General features: G+C 49.6%; 5 protein-coding genes across 5 annotated transcripts; 4 read left to right on the forward strand and 1 right to left on the reverse strand.

Moving 5' to 3' along the window:
- Nucleotides 1-7,256: 7,256 nt before the first annotated feature.
- ISF_09691 (hypothetical protein) lies at nt 7,257-8,504 on the reverse strand (the record flags this gene model as incomplete). Its single annotated transcript, XM_018853292.1, has 2 exons — nt 7,257-8,232; nt 8,278-8,504. The coding sequence occupies 2 exons, from the start codon at nt 8,502-8,504 to the stop codon at nt 7,257-7,259; spliced, it is 1,203 nt and encodes a 400-aa protein (XP_018699508.1).
- Nucleotides 8,505-11,275: 2,771 nt separating this feature from the next.
- ISF_09692 (hypothetical protein) lies at nt 11,276-11,659 on the forward strand (the record flags this gene model as incomplete). The annotated part of the gene is made up of 1 exon (XM_018853293.1): nt 11,276-11,659. The coding sequence occupies one exon, from the start codon at nt 11,276-11,278 to the stop codon at nt 11,657-11,659; it is 384 nt and encodes a 127-aa protein (XP_018699509.1).
- Nucleotides 11,660-11,914: 255 nt separating this feature from the next.
- On the forward strand, nt 11,915-12,513 carry ISF_09693 (Glycoside hydrolase, clan GH-D; the record flags this gene model as incomplete). Its single annotated transcript, XM_018853294.1, has 3 exons — nt 11,915-11,921; nt 11,972-12,390; nt 12,415-12,513. The coding sequence occupies 3 exons, from the start codon at nt 11,915-11,917 to the stop codon at nt 12,511-12,513; spliced, it is 525 nt and encodes a 174-aa protein (XP_018699510.1).
- Nucleotides 12,514-14,264: 1,751 nt separating this feature from the next.
- Nucleotides 14,265-15,443, forward strand: ISF_09694 (hypothetical protein; the record flags this gene model as incomplete). Its single annotated transcript, XM_018853295.1, has 3 exons — nt 14,265-14,354; nt 14,419-14,702; nt 15,047-15,443. The coding sequence occupies 3 exons, from the start codon at nt 14,265-14,267 to the stop codon at nt 15,441-15,443; spliced, it is 771 nt and encodes a 256-aa protein (XP_018699511.1).
- Nucleotides 15,444-20,889: 5,446 nt separating this feature from the next.
- ISF_09695 (hypothetical protein) lies at nt 20,890-21,890 on the forward strand (the record flags this gene model as incomplete). The annotated part of the gene is made up of 2 exons (XM_018853296.1): nt 20,890-21,286; nt 21,355-21,890. The coding sequence occupies 2 exons, from the start codon at nt 20,890-20,892 to the stop codon at nt 21,888-21,890; spliced, it is 933 nt and encodes a 310-aa protein (XP_018699512.1).
- Nucleotides 21,891-22,214: the final 324 nt, after the last annotated feature.

Genomic DNA, 22,214 nt, shown 5'->3' on the forward strand with positions numbered 1-22,214 from the left:
CGCAGGCCAGTTTCCGAGAATTCCAAAAGATTGGGGACAAGCACCCGCATCTAATCTCAGTCAAATGGTCCCCTGGCCACACCGGCATTTTTGGCAATAGTTGTAAATGTGATTCTTCAAGTGTACTTCTTCTCTATCTAGAGAGATCAGATAGACCTCTTTATAGGTACAAGCAAGCTGCCTGCAGCTTGCTTTTGTTGCGTTGCAACACTACTGATACATTGTGATGTTTGATCCCTTGATATTTGCTTTTGGTAGCTTCAGCCTCTGTATCAGAGCTGCTTGACGTCACCTGCCGTTCAGAAACAACTGCAATGAACTGGCCGACCAACTCGCGAAGCATGGAGCCACACTTTCCGTCGACGAGCATCTGCCATCTGTCTCGTATAGAAAAAGACAGATGAAGAAGCAGGTAGCAGTAGAACCGAACCTGGTGGGCATCGGTTGAGAGAACGGAATACCTCAAGCTTGGACTCAGTGCCGAGCTTAAGAAGCTCCCAGAACTCAGTCTCCCCCGCCGCTTGCTCGGCTATCTTCTGACAGCACGATCACAACACGGCGACTTTGCGGAATACCACGAGAGATTCCACCCAGGACAGGCGACGCTGGAGTGCGCTTGCGGGCGTCAGAAATCGCCCACCCATCTTTTCTACTGCAGAAAGATCCCTGGCCATCTCCGGGTTCGGCTGTCACCCGACCCAGAGACGGCAATAGCAAATTTCTCGGTAGATCCTACAAGGTGTACATGCGGATTGCTGACTTCTACTATTCGAAGATCAACAAGCGCACATAGCACCACGTAGGGTACAAGCCTGGCGCGCTCTGTACAGTATTCAGCCCGAGTAGTTGACGCTACTCGTTAAACATTTCTTCCATTTCCTTTGTTTTGGGCGATACACGCCACCGACAGCAGGGCTCCCGCTGGTCCCCGTATAAAGACCAGGAGACAAAAGTTGTTGGCGCAACGCGCCCGCGGTTGTCGCCGCGAGCGCGTCACGCTAGCATTATCGTGATCCCGCTGACGGGTATCGATTCAGACAGATATATGCCATTGGGCGCGACACTGCTACAGTTGGAGGATGATGGCAGGGAGAGTATTCCAGGGGCAACTAGTGAGAACATGGTCGGGCGCCGCCGCCCTGTGGGGGCCTACTAAGCGGGTACGCCTGCACGTTTATCCGTAGAAGGCTCGATAGCACGTCTAAAAGCCTACACTAGGGCGCCAACAGACGTAAATAATCAAATCAAATCAAAAACCGCTTGAGGTTGCCTGGATTGGCATAGAGGGAAAGTGAGGTCTCGAGTTCCTTCGCCATGATCCTCAAAATGCGGCACCCAGTGTGGGGACAATTAGGGATTGAGAGGTTAGCACGTTCGCAGTTTTCGTACCGGCCGAACCACAACGTCAACGCAGCCACCGGACTGGAAGAATCCTGCCGTCATCAATCGGTCTTTCAATCATTCATTCGTCCTACTTCCTGCATGAAGCTATGAGGTAACACATCCGGCTCAAAATGATGCGCACAAGAAGCTGCTTTTCCAACTTTTACTTGGCTTTGGCCCTTCCTCACTGCCAATAGCATGAGCAAGATTGAAGAACGGCCACCTCCTGTTTGCCGGATCGCTATTGTTGGACGTGCCGGAAATGGGAAAAGCACCATCTCACGAGTGATACGAAGGAAGCCTGTCGACAATTGCGCACGTACACAAGAAAACCAGCAGAGATGCGGGCTAATAGAGAAAGTATAACCCGACACCTGATCACACGACCAAGGATACCGCCAAAGGAGATTGCGAAGTTACTGATATTAGCTGGTGGCAAAGAAACGAACTACCACTCCCGAACGTTGAATCTCTCGAAGGTTACCACATAGTAGTTTTTGTATACCGATACCGAAAGAAGAATGCAGAGAAAATTGACGAGAAAATCGACGAAGACGAGGAATGGGTGAAGTCTTTCAAGCGCGACTATCCACAGAAGCATCTTGTTTCTGTTGGAATTGATGCGCTGCCGAAGAAAATATGTTACTCCCCCCTATTCTGCTGTCCTTTTTGAGCGGGCATCTGATCCGTCACCGCTACTATCGGCTATAGCAGATTACATGGAAGAGGACTTTCACCTCAAGCAGCAGACGGTATGCGTCCTAGAAATTAAACACATTCGAACCTCTGTCTGTGTCTCTTTCACCTGCCACATGGTTATGATTGTAGGACTGCTAGTTGGTCGGGGTTGGATACGAACATCAACCGATACACAAAAAGTGAGCGCCAAAAGTCTGCAAAGCCAGAACCCCAACACGGACGTTGTGTTTAATTTGCGACCAATCTTTCGCAACAAGAGCAACACTCTCACGGCACGTTCAACGTTCGCACCCACTCGAAGAGGCATTTGAGTGTCCCGCATGCCGGAAAACTGGGCATCATGTCCTTGTCCCTGTAGGAACCATTCCATGGGTAGCACACGTGGAGCAACAACACGGCAAACAATTTGCTCCTGATCCTTACTTTTCGGAAAAGCCTGCCTTTTGCCTTATCTGCTCGACAGAGCATTCTGTCGGAGGGTTCAGCCTACACTTTTCTAAGGCCCACGAAAAGGAATCTCAATATCCATTTGAATGTACCGCCTGCCGCCAAAATGAACGAGTGGCGCAGATCCGGGATAGGAATACCTGGATACGCCACGCTATGGAAGTACATGGCAGTATGGACCAATACTATGGCAGTATTTTGAGAGCTAGCCCATGCGCACCGTTGCTTATTAGAAAGAGGAAACGAAGTCTATGTGTGGCTGATAGTGACATAGATGAAGATTCATCTCGGTTTGTTATCAGGAATATGGAGAATGAGGAATTTTGGGTTACAGGTAGAGACACGGATTACCTAGACCTACCCCATGATAGTTGCTAAAAGACATGACATGCCTTGATACTAAACAAGGCTAAACTGACGCGTAAGAAATAGAACATCCATCAACCTTGTGAGATCGTCTCCGCCAGAGGCTTCAGCCTAGGCCACGAGTCTAAAGAAAACGAATCCCACGAGCCCATTTTATTTTGCGAGCCACTTCCGATCAGGTCGGTGCTTGTCTCGTGGTTGTTCCCGGTATAATGGCCTCAGAGCCGGGGCTGGCTGGCTTGGGTTTCACCATGATTTTTGTTTCTTTACTGAAGTGACTAGAGGATGTGACGCTGAAGCTATCGGGTTCACACTCGTACAAGTTAGTCTCTGCATGTCAAGAGAATCAGCTCTTGGGCGCTTGCTGTTGCTGATTTCCGATAAAGCGCCTCTTGCGAGACGGCTTCTTGATCGTTCCTGGCCGAATTTGATGCCTTTACAAGCCAGGCACTGGCCCTTTCTCCCTCGATGGACAGAATTGTGCTGTGACACAGGCGTAATCGTGTCGCCAAGCGAAATAGTTGACGTGACATGCTCGTACGGCCGAATTCGCTGAAGAGGGTGTCAACGAGGTGCTGCCGCCACTCTCGCTGGCTCTAGAAAGATAATGAGATTCGTCGCTGTTTTTCTGTAATAGATAACTGTACACGAGAGCCGTGTGAGTTGGGCGGCTCGTTACTGCCGAGGAAGTCTCCTAATAGCTTCGAAGTCGTGTTTCGCGGTGAGTTGACATATAAATCGTACGTGCAAGCCAAATATATACTTCTTTCTAGTAGTATCGCGCCACTAATGCGCCCGCGAGCACGCTTCATGAGGGCCAATTGGCCCCAGGCTGGCGCATGAATCATTATCAATCATTATCACCTAGATAATGAGAGGAAATGTATTAATAAGCGACGCAGTAATGATAATGATTATTGTAGGACTGAGAATGAAATGATAATGATTTAAAGGAAGATCCAGGTTGTGCCGCAGATGGGCGCCTGTCGTATTACGTCTCGCTGAACTCCACTTCCACCAGGTCCTTCAGCAGCCCATCGTAATCATCCAATAGTCCTGCCCGAAGCCACGATCGTACGGTTTGTGTGATACCGTAAAAACCGAAATGGGTGTCGCGGGTGCTAACTAGTTAGTTTTAGTAGTTAAGGTGGAGAGGGACGTCCCTTATTTTTGGCTCCTGACCTTCTGGGTACCTTGAAAGTACCGCCACCCTACCACTGTAACAGACGCTAAGAATAACGACTAGAAGTTGCCTGTTTCCACTGAGTCACTCGGTTTCTGCCTTTCAACATAAGTCATATCAAAAACAGCCCTACAAAACTGACCATGCCACCATTAGGTGAAGAAATGCGAGCTCGGATTTTTTCGATGCTAAAAAAAAGGATTCTCGACTAAAGAGGCGGCGAATGGTGTTCTGGATACAGAGCCACGATCCCCCAGGTTCGCCGGAGAAGATGGGACACCTCGACAGATGGAAATGGGGGCGTCAGGCCCGACATGCTGCAGATAATTGACGAGCTATACCGGAAATTCGAATGAGAAAGTTGAATAAAGGGAGCTCCGCGAAGCAGCCAGGTGTCCTTGCCGTGCATCTTTGCTTTCGTGGAGGGCTCTCTTGCTCGGCTCGCGCCAGCCCGCCAGCCCTGCCAATCATTTCATTATCGTCATTTCATTGCCTTGCGCACAATGCAATGATCACTATGTAGGGTAAGTTGTCCATGAAATGATTGAGAATGATTGTATTATTGCTGCTGTGTTGTTAGATTCTTGCTATGAGTCGATTATGAAGATGAATTCTCATGATGCAGAGAGGGAAGTTGTTGGGAGCAGCATGAGGCAGTGTAAGTGAAGGGCGTGTGTGAGGACGAGGCGTGGAACAGAGGGCATGTTATAGCAAGAGCCGGGGGTGGGGGTCGGAGTGGCTTGCGGACATTATGAAGGTGGCGTTCAGCAGGAATAAATATGTGGCGTTTCCGTTAAACATATCACATGAATGGCTGAAATTAAATGTCCATGGGTGTGCTTAAGCCAACCGTTCGGTGTAATAGACTCGCCGCCGAGGGGAGACGGCGAGACGGGCCGCAGAGCGGGTATTGATGCGGGCGTTGATGAACTCCGCATAAACGCCTTGGCGAGGATCATGTGAAAGCCAAGTTCCACCGGCCGAATTTTTCTTTTTGAGGTCCGAATTGTTGCGTATAATTAGACCAAGAGTTTGAACCAGCATTCTTTATCTATAATTTCTTAGAGCCATTTGTAAAAAGAATAAAAAAAAGCAAGAAACGCAAGAAAGCAACCCAGATGGCAACGGTGACAGTGACGGACCACGAAATAATGGGCCCAAGGCTCCATTTTCCGCTGATCCGCTGGGATCGCGACGACGTAAACATTATGTCTCAATTACTTCATTTTCTTGCTTTTTACTTATCGGCATTTCTATTCTGTGGAGAATCAATTGCCGAATGCAACCTCGCAAGTCTCTGTGCAGATGCAACGCCATTATCAATCATTGCGATTCATTTCAATCATTATTAATGAATGATGCGCCACTCTGATTGGCCCCGGACGATTCCTTTCGTTTGTGTACCTGACCCAGTAATTTACTAGCGAATCGCTAACAATGTCCTTGAAGAGTGACAACGCCGTGGGTGCCTGGACGGGAATTTGAGGCTCACGATGAGGAACGGGAAAAGGCTCAGACGGCTGTTTCGAGCCCTGGCGGCGCCTCTGGCCTGTACGTGCTATCGGCTGGCTCCTCTCGTCGAGCTTCGTCCAGCTGGACGAAAAGCTCCGCGTCACCAGCGTGAAGGACGAATTGGCTTATGTTACTATCCATTCTATTCGGAATGAATTAGTTTGTATGGAAATCATATGCAAAAAGGTTCTATTATGGCAGCTAGCTGGGTCATGACGCGTACCGCGAAGTTCCTCCTGGGATTATCTGGCTACGTCAAGCTACGTGACTAGGCTGTTCGGCGTCATCATTGGTCAGGAAAGCAAACAACAACCAACAACCAATGACGTGTGGCCCACGGCCCTTTTCTTTTCCGGGGGATTAGTGGGGTTGGGTGACTCCTTAGCTTGTGACTTCGCCACATCCGCGACCACGTGATGAAAGCTCGCGGCCATTTCTCGGAGGCAGGGTGGTTGACGTTATATGCTGTAACACAACGCCTCAGTCGCCACATATGGCTATAACGCACAGGATCAAGCCCGCCATAGGGCTAAGGAAGAAGTTACGGGACGCATACGCCAAAATCAACCGCGATGAACTGATAACTTTCGTCAAGGACCACGTACCTGATAGACAGCATTAACGCACTTGGAAGTTGAAGGACCTAAGCGAAACGGGCACCTCGCGGAGGCACAGGCCTCATCAGACTGGACTATTGTTGCAGTGACAAAACCATGCATAATTTTCCTCACGTTCGGCCGCTTTAATTACCTAACAACACAACAAGATGGCAGTGTAAAGTGGATCGAAATAAATGGTGCTGGGTTTGGTTACGAACTAGACGGTGGCAATCAGATACTGCTGCACACAACAACAGCTGTCGTTAAATATAGAGACTGAAATTCAAATCCTCGTCCCAGAACTGGTCTCCGGTATTTGGCGATGTATGTGTCGAAATCGGGTCATTGTTGTTAGTCGTAGAGGTTAACCTTGCGACACCCTGAGGCTTTAGGACCAGTTCTTCTTTTGGGCATGGGAAGCTGCGGAGTAACATGGTTAGTCACGTGGTTACGCAACACCATGAGCTCCACGCCTAAGGCCAGTATTGTGCCCCTCACCAAATGCCCCGCGACGAAGCTTGAATAAAATATATATCTGCTGATCGTGGGCAGCATAAATGCTTCCGCCGCCTAAGACACGGCGAAGGTTAGAAAACTGCCAAAACCTTCCTGATGAGTCCAGCAGTTCAGATCTCCAAGCTTGACGCGAGAGAGGAGGAGTACTTGCGCAACTTGCTAAATTACACTGAGGAACACCCCGAAGGATGGACCCTGAAGTCTAACAGTACGCATGAGTACTCCCACGATGACATTCCACCCATTATTCAGCCTATCATTCAGAAAGTACGTTCATTATTCCATATTGGTGATGTGATCTGACATGACCTCAAAGGATAAAAAAAAAATCCTCATTCGCATCACCGGAGACTCGAGAAATTTATGGTATTACTTCGATATTGGCGATCTGATACCAATTGCGGGCGAGCGATACACAATATCTGATGGGCAGGGCAATATCCAGCTTGAGCTCGGCGAGAAAGGGCATATTGTACAGAGAGTCGGTGTGCAAGTTCAGGAAAATTGTACATTATACCTACTCTGGGTAGTCAACATGAAGTAAATTTCTTTCAGCCGTGTCCCCCACCGGGTGGTACAACATGACCAATAAACTGTTGTGGATGTTCATTAATGTGGCATCGATTGCGCAGAGGTTCAGATCCTGCATTGCCGCCTGAGTCGTTCGCATATCCTTCGCTAGAGTGGTGCATCTCCTGCGGCATGAGACCAATAGAAGTGTTATGGTGTATGGAGACGCCGGCCTGGAAAGCAGCCTGTGGCATGAGAACGGCGGGAGAGTTAGACATCCCAGTAAAGCCGGTGTAACAACTGGGGTCCATAGAGACACCAGCCTGAGAGCCAGTCTGATAAGCACCCGGAGACATCCCAGTAAAGCCGGTGTAACAGCTAGGATCCATAGAGACACCAGCCTGAGAGCCAGTCTGATAAGCAGCCGGAGACATCCTAGTAAAGCCGGTGTAACAGTTGGGGTCCATAGAGACACCAGCCTGAGAGCTAGTCTGATAAGCATCCGGAGACATCCCAGTAAAGCCGGTGTAACAGCCGGGGTCCATAGAGATGCCGGCCTGGCAAGCAGTCTGGAAAGCATCTGGTGTCATGAGACTGGTGGAAGAGTTGGGATCCGTGGAGACGTCAGTTTCTGGCGGGCGATTGATGAGAGAGTCGGGATGGGGAGTCATGATGCTAGCAAAGGGTTGAGTATGAGCCGACTCATGGGTAGGCTGTTTCTGCGCGGCGTGGTGATATGTTTGCGAGGGCTGACGAGTAGCGAGAATCTTTAACATCCCAGCCGCCTCCTTAGTAGTCATTTGTGTTCGGTTTGGTTCCAACGTGATATCGTTTCGCGTGAATATGCGACCGTGGTCACCTTCGTTAGGCCAGACCAGTGAGTGCTGATAGTCCAGTAACTTATTTGCCAAGTCACAGGTGTCATATTGCGTTGGAGGGCTCAAGATATCGATAGAATGGAGGTGTTGTATAATGGCCTCTTTGCCTCTTTGAAAAAGGCCGTCGTTGGTGTCAAATCTATAACGATTAGTTTATGTTTGGGCTTGAAATAAAAGCACATACATAGAATCAGGTATGCTTTCATGGAAAAATATCCCAAGTGCGCTTCTGAAGCGTTCATTTTCGTCCGTAGCGTTACTTGTTGCATCTTCATCGTTTGTTTGGTTGATAAAACGCGATTCGGCAGGGAGACGAGTTGCCAGGAGCTGACAGAACGAAATTCGGCGTTGTCCAGCTTTAGTAATAGCAAGAAGAGCTGTGGTCTCGTCGTCAGAGCCATCACATTCCATGAACCTCAAAAAGTCACGGACATGGGTAGTCCTTATAGATTGTATTTCAGGTTTCCAACGCCGAAAGTGCAGGTATAAAGCAACCGTTATGAACCTCCATAAGATCTTGTAAGTTGAATATTTATTGTAGAGTTGAATGGCGGAGTCTGTGAAGAATTTGCGGTATGCTATAGTTGAGTTGCGTGGCCGTTGCTTCAACTGCGACTCGTCCGCGGCTGGTGACCAGAAGGTCTGTGGATTCTGATCCCACAGGCGAAACAGGTCGAGAGTTGACTCGTTCAACTGCAAGTGTGGGCGTTCGATTGACCTGATTGCTGAAACGTTGATAGCATCCAGCCTCCTTCCCCGCACTTGACTGAACTTGGTTGAGAGCGACTCGAACCACCTTCGAAGAGTTTGGTGATTCGCCTTGTCGCCAAGGATCACATCCACGTTATCCTCGTCGTTGTAGGGCTGTAACAAGCACCTAAGCTCTTGGATCAATAGTTTGTTTGCTTTGCAGCGCTTTTCACGGTGGCGAGGACTCGTCTTTGCTCTGCCCATCACCATTGTGATAAACCGGTGTGAAGATGGTGAGTCTGGGAAAAGCTCCTGAGAGCTTACCTGAGAGCTCACCCTTGACCAAGAGGTCTGCGGGGTAAGGTAACACCACGAACGCCACTGCGGACCGGCGCTAACCTAAAAATCAAAAAAGTGCTGTGCGCACAGCACTTTTTTGATTTTTAGGTTAGCGCGTCTTAGATGCATATTGTGTCGCAACAATCTCCTCTTCAATAAGGAATAAGATAGTTTATCCTTTAAGCACCGTCACTTATTGAAATGTATTTAAACTGTGTCCAGGTAGATGATAAAGAGTCAAATGTAAAGACCACACCGCTCTTCGGGATACGGCCTATCAGCGCAATGCAGCCCATCGGCGTAACTGAGTACAGTCCTGCCCTCACTGTATCTGGCCTCGAAGTGGCTCACATTGGTCTTTGCCTTGTTCGCGCTCACTACTCCCCTAAGCAATTTTCGCAAAAAAGACTCTATCTCCTTCGAGCCGCTCTTGTCATTTACCCTATCGTATCAGTCGCATTGATCTCGGCGTTCTTTTCCACGCGTCGCATACCGAACACCCCACTGTCAAACGTGGTATTCTACACATGGGAGCTTATTAGTGGGCAATGCCTCACGGCAGAAATTGTAAGATATACTAAATCTTTGGTGAGAAAGTGCTAATCACCAGCTTAGGTTTATCTCTGGCTTTCTATACTTCCATTTCAGGGTGTTAGGAAATACGCTATCATGGCATGTGCCTTCCTCCTTAACACCACTGTTCCGGCTTTAGGGATATGGTGCTTTGTGACTACGCAAAGGCAGTGGCTTTGGATATCCATTACACTCAACAGTGGAGGCTTCGCACTGACAGGTCATTATCTCACCAATGATGCGGCTCTAGCTCATGTGCGCTATCGACAACACTGGCTTTGGCTCGCCCTGCTCTCCGGGGTTGGCCTTGTGCTCGGGCTTGTGGCTGCTTTTGTGCCAACTGAAAAGGCGCCCACTCTACAACATGTACAGTACTTCTCTCAATCATTGATTGGCCTTTCTTTCAGCTGTATCATCCAGGTCATGGGTGGAGTATCTGCACACCGGTCACGGAGGCAGGCCAAGGAGGCAGGTCAAGCTCCGCGGGACGGAAATACATTCCAACTCGGGCAGTCCCGTCAGAGTCTGATTTCAAAGCGTGTGGACCTGGAAGACATCACCACTGGAGATCTTAAAAGCGTGCTACCGGAGGAGCGGCTGAATGTACCGGTGAGGACTGAGGGAGGCGAGCCACGGCCAGACCATGGTCTAGAAGAAGACATCACTACTGGGGATCTTGAAAGCCTGCCACCGGAGGAGGGGCTGGATGTACTGGTGAAGACCGAGGGAGGCGAGCCACGGCCCGAGCCACGGCCAGACAGTACAGCGCTGCCAGACTTCTACTTGTTCTAAAGTAATTGGTTTATATTTAATACAACTTTATATGTACTCATACTCCTTTTTTTTAATAGCGCACGTTAAAAAGAAGATCACCGGCGACCTCTACATAATGTGCCGATGCTATGGAGACTTGCCAAAGTGAAAAGGTAATAGCTCCGTTGAAACTTTGATAACACCGACCACCGACCAGCCCCGTCATGGAGTCGCACAATTTGCATCAACTGCATCGAGTACACGGCCAAAGATGGAGCGACATAGGGTTTGGTTGCTCCGCTAATACTTCTGCGACGCTGGCAGTGGCGGCAGGCATTATCCAGCCTGCACAAGCACAAGCCCTGCAGAATATGTTGCTACTGTGTACTTGGTACCTTTTTGTCACAAGAAGGAGAAAGGATCTATTTCCACCTCAGACTGCGAGCCAGTTAAGACAAATATTAGTGGGATTTGATTTAAACTGTAGTAGTATTCATAAATACACCAGTAACACCCATTGCTTCTACTATTACCATAACTACCTACTGTGTGTGTTCTATACATTATGCATACCGTAAAACCCGGTATGGGTGTCGCTAGTGCTTTTAGTTAGTTTTAGTTACCTGGCGGGGTAAATCAGAACCGCTATTTCTGGCTCTCTAGGCAGCAGCCAAAATCCACCCCACTAAAATTATTATGTTACATACCCGCGACACCCATAACGGTTTTTGCGGTACCTATCACCTCTTAGGTACTGATCAGGATAGAGAGGTACTGTATCTTTTCTGCCTTTTATTTCCTGTACTAATAGTGAATAGGGTGCCAACATGATCAAGATAACGCTCTGGATAGGCCATGTTCACTCTGAGCTACAGGACGGCCTACCAAAATTCGGTACAGCACTCGCATTAAGCAATACTTATGCAGTATTCGCTACATCCTTCCACTGGGAGACATATTACGACTATGACCGAGCTACTATAACCAAAACTCGCGAAACCCTTGAGGGTTCTGAGAAGAAGTTTGGGAGCTTGAAGACGCAACTGGAGAGTGTCTCAACAGGTGCATACATTGGTATCCGCACAGGGACGGAGAGATTGATTCTTGCAAGGTCCGACGCCTGTATCAGAGCAGTTGTACAGTTGGGGCGCCTTTTGCGTTCAGCAGAGGAAGATGTATGTCTCGTCTCCTATGTAAAGGCCACTGTGTAGGCCAAGGAGAGCAACTGCCTCAACTGCATCACTGCATCACGTGGAATCTGTGCTGCCGTCTCAGGAGTAGGACAGTGTTTGTGGCTTTGACCAAAATGAGGGAACACTGGCTGGTGAAGGATACGTCGACGTTGAACTTGCAGCAAGCTAGTAGTCTCAGCCTTTAACTCAAAAAGTTATAAATGTTCGCTGCCCGTACAACCCCAGCACTATAATCATAGCCTGCCATCATGACTTCACAGATCACTCATAACTATGGCCTGTAAGTCATCGTAGCACTTTGCACAACGAAGGCTACTAAACGCTGGCCAGACACTAACGAAGACGAACCGGCTCAGCCCATCCAGAATCCAGCAGATCCCCAGCCAAAATATGCCGAGAAACAATACACTGCTCTCGCCCAGGGCATGCTCATTAATCTACGAAGGAACAAGGACTTAGTGGTCCAACCATGTTCAAACGATGACGAAGTTCCCCGAGACTTATTGCCGCTGCTTGACTCGAGCGACTGGCCTATTAATGGAATCGATGACCTCAGCGACAAGTTTCAAGCCCAGCTACGTGAGGACAGGGTGGTCGGGCTACCAGGTTGTTTCTTCCCACTGCAGCGCCATTACACGTATGACGAGCAAGCCAAAGCTGCAGCACCGAGCTTATGCTATCTAAGGGAAATTGGTATCATCTCGAAGATTGGACACTCTAATGAGGAGCGACTTAGAACTGTGGCTAAGGTCTGTGGAAGATTATGTTTTAAGAATACTTTTGAGCTGCCTGCCATTCTTGACGATACGATGTTGCCCGATCTGCTTAGCAAGTTCACAATCATGGAGGTAGCTCGCAATGGCCAGTCTTAAATAAGACATCTATCTATTACTACTACTCAGGCTGACCGTTTTAATACATATAAGGATACATAACTAGTCGCTCTCCTCTTAAAAGTCGTGTTCTGTTCTTATTACAACGGGGATACGTCGAATCTGCTTCCGAATTTGACTCTTCAGGGACAGACCTTGAGCACCACATTGGACCTGTCGACTTTTTAAAGTTGCTTGTCTCTAGTTCTTAAGGTGCCGCTCTTTTTCTGTGCTCAAAGCCCAGGCCGAGTGCACCCACGAATATGGCTGACAATTCTAAGCCCTGCTCAAAGCCCAGGCCGAGTGCACCACGAATATGGCTGACAATTCTAAGCCCCCTTGCGACTCATTCATGAAGCCTGCCAATACCGGACCTGAGACTGCTCCTGACTCGCCTACCAGTGACGACTACGTTGATGAGAGCGCTATTGATGATGACGACTCTTCGGATTGGGAGGACTCTGTGCAAGATAGCGGCGAATCGAGCGTTGACTTGAATCTCTTCCAACGCGTTGAGCCCAGGGCTGACCTGGTCTCCGGCCGTTCGCTCATCACTCATATGCTTGCGCAGACAGAGCAAGTGCCAAAAAGAACTTCAGCAACAAGCGTCCCACTCTGCCTCTGCTATTATAGCCCTGGGAGCCTCTCCTAATGATAAAGATGAAGGCCCTCCAATGATGAAGGGCGTGCGTCCTTCCAACATCGGACCTGTCATCGAGGTACCTCGCTCGAGCACCCAGCCTACTGTCGCGCAAGCAGTTTTATCACCGCAAACAACTCGCCGCAATATGTTTGTTACTGAGCTGACTGAGTCTCTTCGCCGCCATCTTCTCTGGGAGCGTCAGCAGAGAACCTCGACTGCCAATGCCGTGCTCAGGCGCCGCCATGCCTCCCACGATGTGGCCAACCTGAGGCAGTTTCCAGAAAAGCCCTGTCTGAAGCAGAGCGAGGACGCCAACGCACTTAGTTGGAATCAGCATTTAATTACGAACGCCTTTGACGGCTACCATTCTAGAGGCTGGTGATGCCCATGCATATCGTTTCTAAGCCACGAAAAGGGTCTTAATTGTGGCTGGTAGGAACAGCCATCTTCAGTACACAGAACGAATTATAATCCATTAGTGTAACGGGCAAGCCGCTTGCGCGGCGGCTGTGCCGCCGAGCTTCTAGAACCTTCTATTGGTTCGGAGCTATGAAAGTGTTGTGATGTTCTCATTTAGTTGATTTAGTTCCTTTCTTCTTCATCTTGATAGTAAACAGCATAGGAACTAGATAGTTGAATCAACTTACTAGCAACCCATCATAATTAGTTTCCGAGCCGGCTCGTTGGCGTACTATAGTGTAGCCCAATACCCACGAACAGTAAGTGCATATCAAAGTTTGCGATCTAGGGACCCATGCGCTATGCGCACCTCGAGTGCCAAACCTGGTCTTGCGTGGTTCAGCTAACCAATGTCCACCCTGCTTTCCTTAACGCACCCCATTACTGTGACTTGTAGGTGTTAGGTGATAGTGATAAGACATAGCACCCCTTCTCCCAGTGCAGCGTTGTACAGGCCTCCTGCCTCGAGCAGCCTCTGGTCAGTTAGTAATAAGCAGTCTTGCCGTCGCCTCGCCACTGACTGACCAATTTGGGCCTCTTTTCTTGACTTGCCAAGTTTGCCGTATTTCGCGTGCTTCCCATTGTCTCTCACGGAACATGCTTCCTTCTTCTACCTTATTCCATCAGGCGTCTATTGCAAACACTCATCATGATGTCAATCAAGCTGTTACTCAATGACGATACTAGCAGAACGACTGCCATGTCATATCCCGACTCTCAGTATCAACATCACAGCGGGGTACGGAGGTTTCCGCCATGAAATGCATCAGATCTGTCCTTGTGCCGGGGCTAACAGACTATAGCCTCCAAATAACGACCCAAGGATTGACGCCCGTCCTCATCTCCAGAGCAACGAGATGGTTGGAGCACCCGCCACCTTCACCGCAGTAACCGAAACGAGCACCGCGACAACGACGGCTCCCGAGGCGGCCAGGGATGAACGACCAAATAGACAAACGAGCCCAAGGGATGAATTCTGTCGGGCACTGGCAGTCAGCGGACTAGAGCAGCTTGAAGCCCCAGAGCCTGTGGAAAGGGAAGCGGCAACGCTGCTACCAACATTTCTCCCCGACGCACCGCTTTGCCCGTTGCTATGCCGGCCTTACACCCTGGATTCCGAAATTTGACTTATTCAAAGTCAATACCTGTGCTAGATGGTGGTACAGGATCCGCGAGGGCTAGGTTAAAACGTATACTTGGAAAGCCTAACATTCAATGTGCACACTGCAGTCATGCGCCATTTAAAGATGCGTCCTCCCTAAGAAAACATACAGTTGCCGCGCACACGCGCCCGTTTCCCTGCGCATTCTACTTTGCAGGGTGTACCATCAACTTTGGATCTAAGAATGAGTGGAAACGCCATATTACCTCACAACACCTCTGCTTAGAGTACTATCGCTGCTCTAGCTGTTTAAAAACTACCGCAGATAGAAAGGATATCGAGTTTAATCGGAAGGATCTATTCACGCAGCACCTTCGGCGCATGCACGGTCCTTTCAACAGAGCCCTCACCAAAGGGAATAATGATCAAAAACAGTCAGAATGGGAGAGCTATATTAAGGGCATGCAGCAGAATTGCCTCGTGACGCGAAGGCGTCCACCGCAGCAATCTAGCTGCCCGAAACCCGGCTGTGTGAATACCTTTGACGGCCCGACTGCCTGGGACGAATGGGCAACGCACGTCGGTCGGCACATGGAAAACGGCGAAGGTGATGATCTTGGCGTCAATGACTGGCTTCAGTGCTATGCACTCGAGGAAGGCATTATCGAGAAGGATGGCAAAGGGTACAAACTTCGTAAGAGTCAGTTACAGGAAGGTGAACCTTGATGGTTGCCGTAAGGAAAGGGGATGAGGAACAAAGTGCGAGCGTGATAGACACCACAGATAGCCTCACTTGGGCCTTAAGTGAGTAGCTGAGAGAACAGAGAAGCGACCTGATCACCTAAATGTCCTACTAAGAAGTCCTACTATGGTAATAATGAATAAAGTCGTAGGTGGGCCTTAGCAATTTTCATCTCTAGAAACACTCTATCTAGCCTAATTGACATCCTCTCTCTTTCTCCCTCCCTCTCCATATGCTGAGTCTGACGTCAAAGGCAGGTGAGTATGTCAGTGCTCCCGCCTTTTTTTATTCCGGCTGAGCAGACACGAGCGTCTTTAATGCCAACATCTCCAATTGAATCCCTTGCATGGCTATCTACCTCGTCGGTCCCGAGCAAGCAAGCATGCCTCGGATTCTTTCCGAGATCTGTGACGGTGCATGGACCGAGCTTCTGTGTCGAGGCAAAATGTAGAAGAAGTAAATGACGAATTTAACATACTTGCTAAAGTCATCCCACTAGTAGTACTGGTACGTTGCTTGGAAGCACTGAAATGGTCTGCTTTCTTCTCGACCTTAGTCTGCGGACGCTTCCCCGCAGCTGGGGTAGAATCGGGTGAATGAGCCTCGCTTCGCTGCTCTGCAGACTTGATGCATTCTCGAGGTATTTTTTGTGAGATTAGTTCCGTCTCGAGTTCCTGGATTCGTTGCTCTAGTTCGTGAATCCGTTGCTCCTTTAAGGCTTTCTGTTGCTCTAGTTCGCGGATCCGTTGCTTTAGCTCAGAAGATTGTCGCTTCTTTGATTGTTTGCACTCTTCGCTGCGCTTAACGCATTCACCACATGGTCTGGAAACTGTACACTTTAGGCATTGGTTAGCCTTAATAGTCCGCTGCTGTCTTTATGCTAAACTCACTTTTGCTTTCCTTCGACGGCAGGCGTCGCACGCGGCCGAAACAGGTCTCCGTTTCTCAGGAAGCTTTGCTATAGGAAAAGAGACTTGGGGGGCATCTGACTTCGGAGCCAGTAGTGGCCGATTGTTGCCCATGTGTACAGAATAGTTTTAATAAATTATGATTGCAGGTAGGTATGTCGGAAAGTGTTCTCTAGGGGTCATGCTATTGACAGCCGCTCTGGTGATGACTGCGACGGTGACTGTCCCTGAGGTCGTTGCGTCTGCCGCAAAGTGATGATAGAGTCTCCGGGGGGGGGGGGGAGGCACTAGGTGTCTGAACAAGCGACTAGAATAATCTCAAAATATATTGGGGAGGGTAAGGAAAAGACTCACGAAAATCAGGGATACGAAATTACGTGCCTAAAGAGTGGTCAGCCACGACAGGCAGACGAGTTGAATGTAAGGCTTGGGCTATTAGGGGAGCCCAGCCGCCTCTGTGAAGTGACCACATGAGTGGATGTTGTTTGTCTTTGTCCTCTCCTCCTTTGTTGACTTAAATTGTCCCAACTGGTCGCGGGTCGCCTGTAGGATTCTGACTAGCTTGGTGGCTGGAAAAATGTGCAAGGGGAGGGGGGTAGGGGGGGTGGTTGAAGAGATGAATATCACAAGAAACAGTATCTGTGAGTGATCCTCGATGTGGAGTGACCAGCCGGGTATGGCCCCCGACCCGGGCTGGTACAACGGCTGCACCCAGACCACGCCACTCAGTACAGCAGGATCCCGGGTGACAAGTGGTACCACCGACCAACCTGGTCGCGCCCAGTTCCCTGTGCAGCGGTGCAGGGCTTGCTAGGACCCTCGTCCTCCTCGTCCCCCTCGTCTTTTGTGACATCTTAAGGCGACCCACCACTCGCGCATAAATTGGTGAATGTCTGGGAATTTGACTAGGATGCTAAACAATGCGACGCGTAAATGGTGGCGCTTTTTTTTACCCGGCCGTAGGCGCGAAGAATCGTTTCTTGAATTGCTAAGTTTCATCGCGAGAGAGATAGCTACAACAGTACGAAAATAGGCGCCTTAGGTGTGAGGTCATTAATTCCCTTGAGCGTTAGGTGATTAGTGTGGACAGTCCGCTGTCACGTGTACGCCGCCCCTCATCTTCCCCTCTAAGTTACATTCTAGATGCTGCCTTAGGTAGATATGGTTATGGCACAAACGAGATATAAAAATGGTCGAAGTCAATAAAGCCAACAAAGAGACTGTGGACAACGAAACCTTAAGAGTAGCCGCATACCCGACACGATGGTACGTATTATTGCTTTCTCCAGAGCTGCGCGCTAACTGGATCGCTAGACCTTTAAACCCGAAGACCTATCCGATGCCGAGGAGAAAACAATCCAGTGGAGTGCAAATGACGCCAGAGTCTACTTTGGAAACGAAAAGATGATCTATTGGAGGAATGCTACAGTTTCGGACGCAAATGGACAAACACAATACCCTGAAAGGAAAGGGAAGGGAATTTTGAAGAAAGGAGAAGCCTTGTATGTATACGGTGGCGAAATCCACCAGGAGACGTGATACTATACCGGACTCTGCAGGCAATCGCGTATGTTTTGACCTGCAGTTATGCTAGTAGCGATGCTGAGTTCACCTCTCTCCTTTGCCATAACTATTCGGACACCAGATGTACAGAATTTCATCCCGCTCATCAACTCGAGACGTCGACCAGGCGCACCATCGACGTATTCCAGAGTTTTGGGGCCAAGAGCGTTGGCTATTGCGTCGCGAGTAAATGCCGTCCACTGGATTTCTCCGGTCACAGTCATGGTGGCCCCGTAGATGCCAGAACGAGGTGGCCCATTATCCATGCGATAAACTAAAATACCAGTGAGTTGTTGCGCCAGGCGCTGTGTCGCAGTCAGATCCAGATGGAATGTTATGAAGCAGCCAACTTGAGCTACCTCTGGAAAGATCATGGTAATGTTGTGTCCATCGCAACTTTTGGTTGCATGAGTAAAGGTATAGCCAAAACATTCTGTGATACCTTGGCTTGACCATTTCACATGAAATTTCGTGGTCTCTGTGGCGGATGGTTCCAGTGGCGCGGCAATTGCAGGAGAGGAACAAAGGTTTTCTTGCTCCGTCGATGGAAATGTCGTGTTCTCGAGGCTCTTAATAGTCATCTCTTCTCCATGCACGGGAACTGCATCCGGAGCTGACGCGGCGCTTTCCGAAGCGTTCTCTCTAGATTTATCTGGAAGGGCCATTAGCTAAAGATATCATATCAAGACTGTAGAGTCGGTATGGAGCAGCTACCGTCTACTTGTTTTGCTCGATCGAATAGCAATTTATTTTGCTCATTCTCCAGCCATAAATGAAGTTTTTTAATGTCTCCACTTCGCATATGGCTAATCCAGTCTTTTCGGATAAAAATATCACATAGTTTTCGAATTGTCTCGTTGCAGTTTTCCTTCACTCGTTGTCGGAACTTGGGGTACTTCTGCGCTCTCCACCACGCGTTAGGCACAGGGGCTTGTGGCTTAGTAGCGGCAGGTAACTCGGTGGTGGCAGCTTGCGACAACTCTAAATCGTAGCAATCGTCCAACGTACTCTTGTTTTTGGTAAGGGAGTGGATGTTAACGATGAAAGAGTTGATGTGAGCTCTGAGCAGCTCGATGACATCATCTGCTACCTTTCGTGTGCCTCGTGGCATAACGATGATCGAACGACGATAGAAGACAACTGGGACGAGGCGGACGAGGAGGACAGGGAGGAAGGGGAGGATGGGCGGGGAAAGAGGAGGACGAGGGGGACGAGGGGGACGAAAGTTAGTAAGCGACAGGGGCGGATTCAGCTCCGGCTGGTAGAGTATGCACCTCGGCCAGATAGGAATAGCTTGTATTCGTGGTTGATTGAACTACGCACGTTAACTCGCATGCACGGTAACACTGAGCTTTGAAGGAGTGAACTGAGTCGTGGCAATAACTCAATAGCGCTACGAGCGACTATTTATTTCTACTTGTTTACTTAGTTCTTTATGCTTGCTAGAGTAGTTACCGGGACGTGAGATTTAGATCTAAGACGGTATAGCGTAGGTATAACGGCTCACTCCACACTAACCTACGGAGGCATCGTCGAGTTAATGGTGGCTAACCTATGTACATAGATTGATCTACAACATACAGTGGCTAAAAAGATAGTACTTATACGGTGGTCTCTGTCTAGAAATCTCAAGGATAAATCTAGTAGCGTGGTTGTATGCTCTATTTAGGGAGCTCTATTTATTTTTACCTAGTGTAGATCGCTTTGCCGCCGAAGTATCTTATGCAGTAAGACCATCTGATTTGCTAGCATACTTGTAGAGCACTTATTCAGTATTGCCCTCTCACATCCAAAAAGATACGAGACACTGCTCATGCATCAATTGTGGCGCACTGCTAGTTTTAAAAGGGCTGGAACACTAACTAGCTTTTGTCGTCCCCAGTAAACCAGATCATGCCTCTACACTAAATAGGACACATTCCGCCGGGCGGAAATAGCTGCGCGAGGCATGCAGCTACTGACATCTAGCTCTAAACGCCCTGTTGACGAACCACTCGAGATCAATAGACCCTGCACGTCCTCTACCACAATCAGCAGGACCTGTCACTACCTTCTTTTCCCGCGCTCATGTCCATCTGATTCAGGATTAACTCCACTTCTTATTTGACCCTGCTGCCTTGCTTTCGCCGCATACATTCATCGAACCGCCTCGGGCTAGACTCCTTGAGAAACTGCCCTGTCTTGCACTCCTCCTTCTCCCTCACGTCCACTGCCCTGTCTTGCACTCCTCCTTCTCCCTCACGTCCACTGCCCTGTCTTGCACTCCTCCTTCTCCCTCACGTCCACTGCCCTGTCTTGCACTCCTCCTTCTCCCTCACGTCCACTGCCCTGTCTTGCACTCCTCCTTCTCCCTCACGTCCACTGCCCTGTCTTGCACTCCTCCTTCTCCCTCACGTCCACTGCCCTGTCTTGCACTCCTCCTTCTCCCTCACGTCCACTGCCCTGTCTTGCACTCCTCCTTCTCCCTCACGTCCACTGCCCTGTCTTGCACTCCTCCTTCTCCCTCACGTCCACTGCCCTGTCTTGCACTCCTCCTTCTCCCTCACGTCCACTGCCCTGTCTTGCACTCCTCCTTCTCCCTCACGTCCACTGCCCTGTCTTGCACTCCTCCTTCTCCCTCACGTCCACTGCCCTGTCTTGCACTCCTCCTTCTCCCTCACGTCCACTGCCCTGTCTTGCACTCCTCCTTCTCCCTCACGTCCACTGCCTCTTTTCTTCCTTCATGTATCATCAAACAGCCTACAACAAGTCCTATTCCGGTGTATGACACACCAGAACCTCTGTGTCCCTGATTAGTTACTAAAATCCTTTTTAACTCCAATGTCTCGTCAAACATCGCCGTATTCACAAAGGCGAGGACCAATACATATGCTCCTGCGACGGCTGCCCTGATGAACTCTGCTGCACGACAGCCACGGTCGATGACCAGAACCCCCCGCGCGACCTCTCCGCCGACGTTATGGAAAAGACTCCTCGCGACCCTACGCAGGCTGCCATGTCTGGGCCTGTCTCCGCCGTCCCAACCGAACTGCCCACGCCTCAGGATGTCGGCTTCTTTTCCGGTCCCGGCCAGCACAAATATCAATTCAACATGCAAGACGTCGGCTCTCCTGATTCGCAGCAATATGCCATTACCCGGCACAGCCAACTCATTCAGCGCACTTCCTCCGCTGCTGAGCTCGGCGATCCAGGCGCTACTGCCATAAGCACCAACCTCCAGAGCAGCACCGTCCTGGCGGCCGTATTCAACCACGGCATAGTCACACCAGGTCAAAGCCCTGCGAGTTACGACGGCTTCATCGACGAGGATATCGTGAGCATGCTCATGTTTTCAGATACGTGGAACACACACTCAGGTAGGTCTCTCAGATCTACCTGTGCAAACTCATGGTCCCTTTTCTATGAGACTGATCCTTGCGTGCAGATTTCGCTCTACCATCGCAGCTCCTGCCACCACAATCGCCTCCGCGACCTCAAACCAACCCATTTGATGACTGTAGTGGCTTATTTGGCCACGATTCCCCTTTGCCAAAATTTCCTCGGCCAGCAGATGGTGAAGTCAATAGTTATGTCAAATTCAATTGGCCTCGACCACCGCTGCAGCGCCAATGCCCTGCACCACAGGCCTCTACCAGTACTCTCTTGGCAGGAAGCAGTTCAACCTATCGAAGATCATCAAACCTGCCGCCGTCCCAAATCGGCGCATCTCTTCCATCACCAGCAAGAAGCTTCCGATCATGTTATCAGAATGATATCACAACGGTCCCGCAACTCCTCCTGCCACAATTCGGGCATAATGCTCGGATGGACTCCACGGACAGAAAGCTGTTCCAATTTTGTAAGTTCTGCTTTCGACATATCTCACTAGAAATCCGTTCTAACTCTTTACCTTTGAGACACCCACAATTGGTGCCCGGGAAGAAGTTTGTTGAAGAAGACCAACCCGTGGCTCTTCGCTAGCATGCTATGCATTCTGAGTGTTAGAATGGCCATGCAGTCCCTCGCTGGTGTGTATGTTCATGATTATATGCCACTTGACGCTATACGGCATCGAGCCAACGAAGGATTTGCCTTCGCCGTAGCCAGGCTCAGCGAGCTGCTCCAGGATATGCACGATCTGAGCGACAGCGAATCAAGCGAGCTAGTCACCTTGATGTCATTGCTCTGTGTGCAAGATGTGATTCTCACGGAACGCAGGCTCCCAAACCCCCACCCCCCTCGCTGGTTGACGGGATTCAGAAAGGCAGAGGAGGTGCTGCGGTTGACAGTCCCGGAGTCGAATGT

This window comes from Cordyceps fumosorosea, assembly GCF_001636725.1.
Source record: "Cordyceps fumosorosea ARSEF 2679 chromosome Unknown scaffold_65, whole genome shotgun sequence".
In the NCBI taxonomy this organism is placed as follows: domain Eukaryota; kingdom Fungi; phylum Ascomycota; class Sordariomycetes; order Hypocreales; family Cordycipitaceae; genus Cordyceps; species Cordyceps fumosorosea.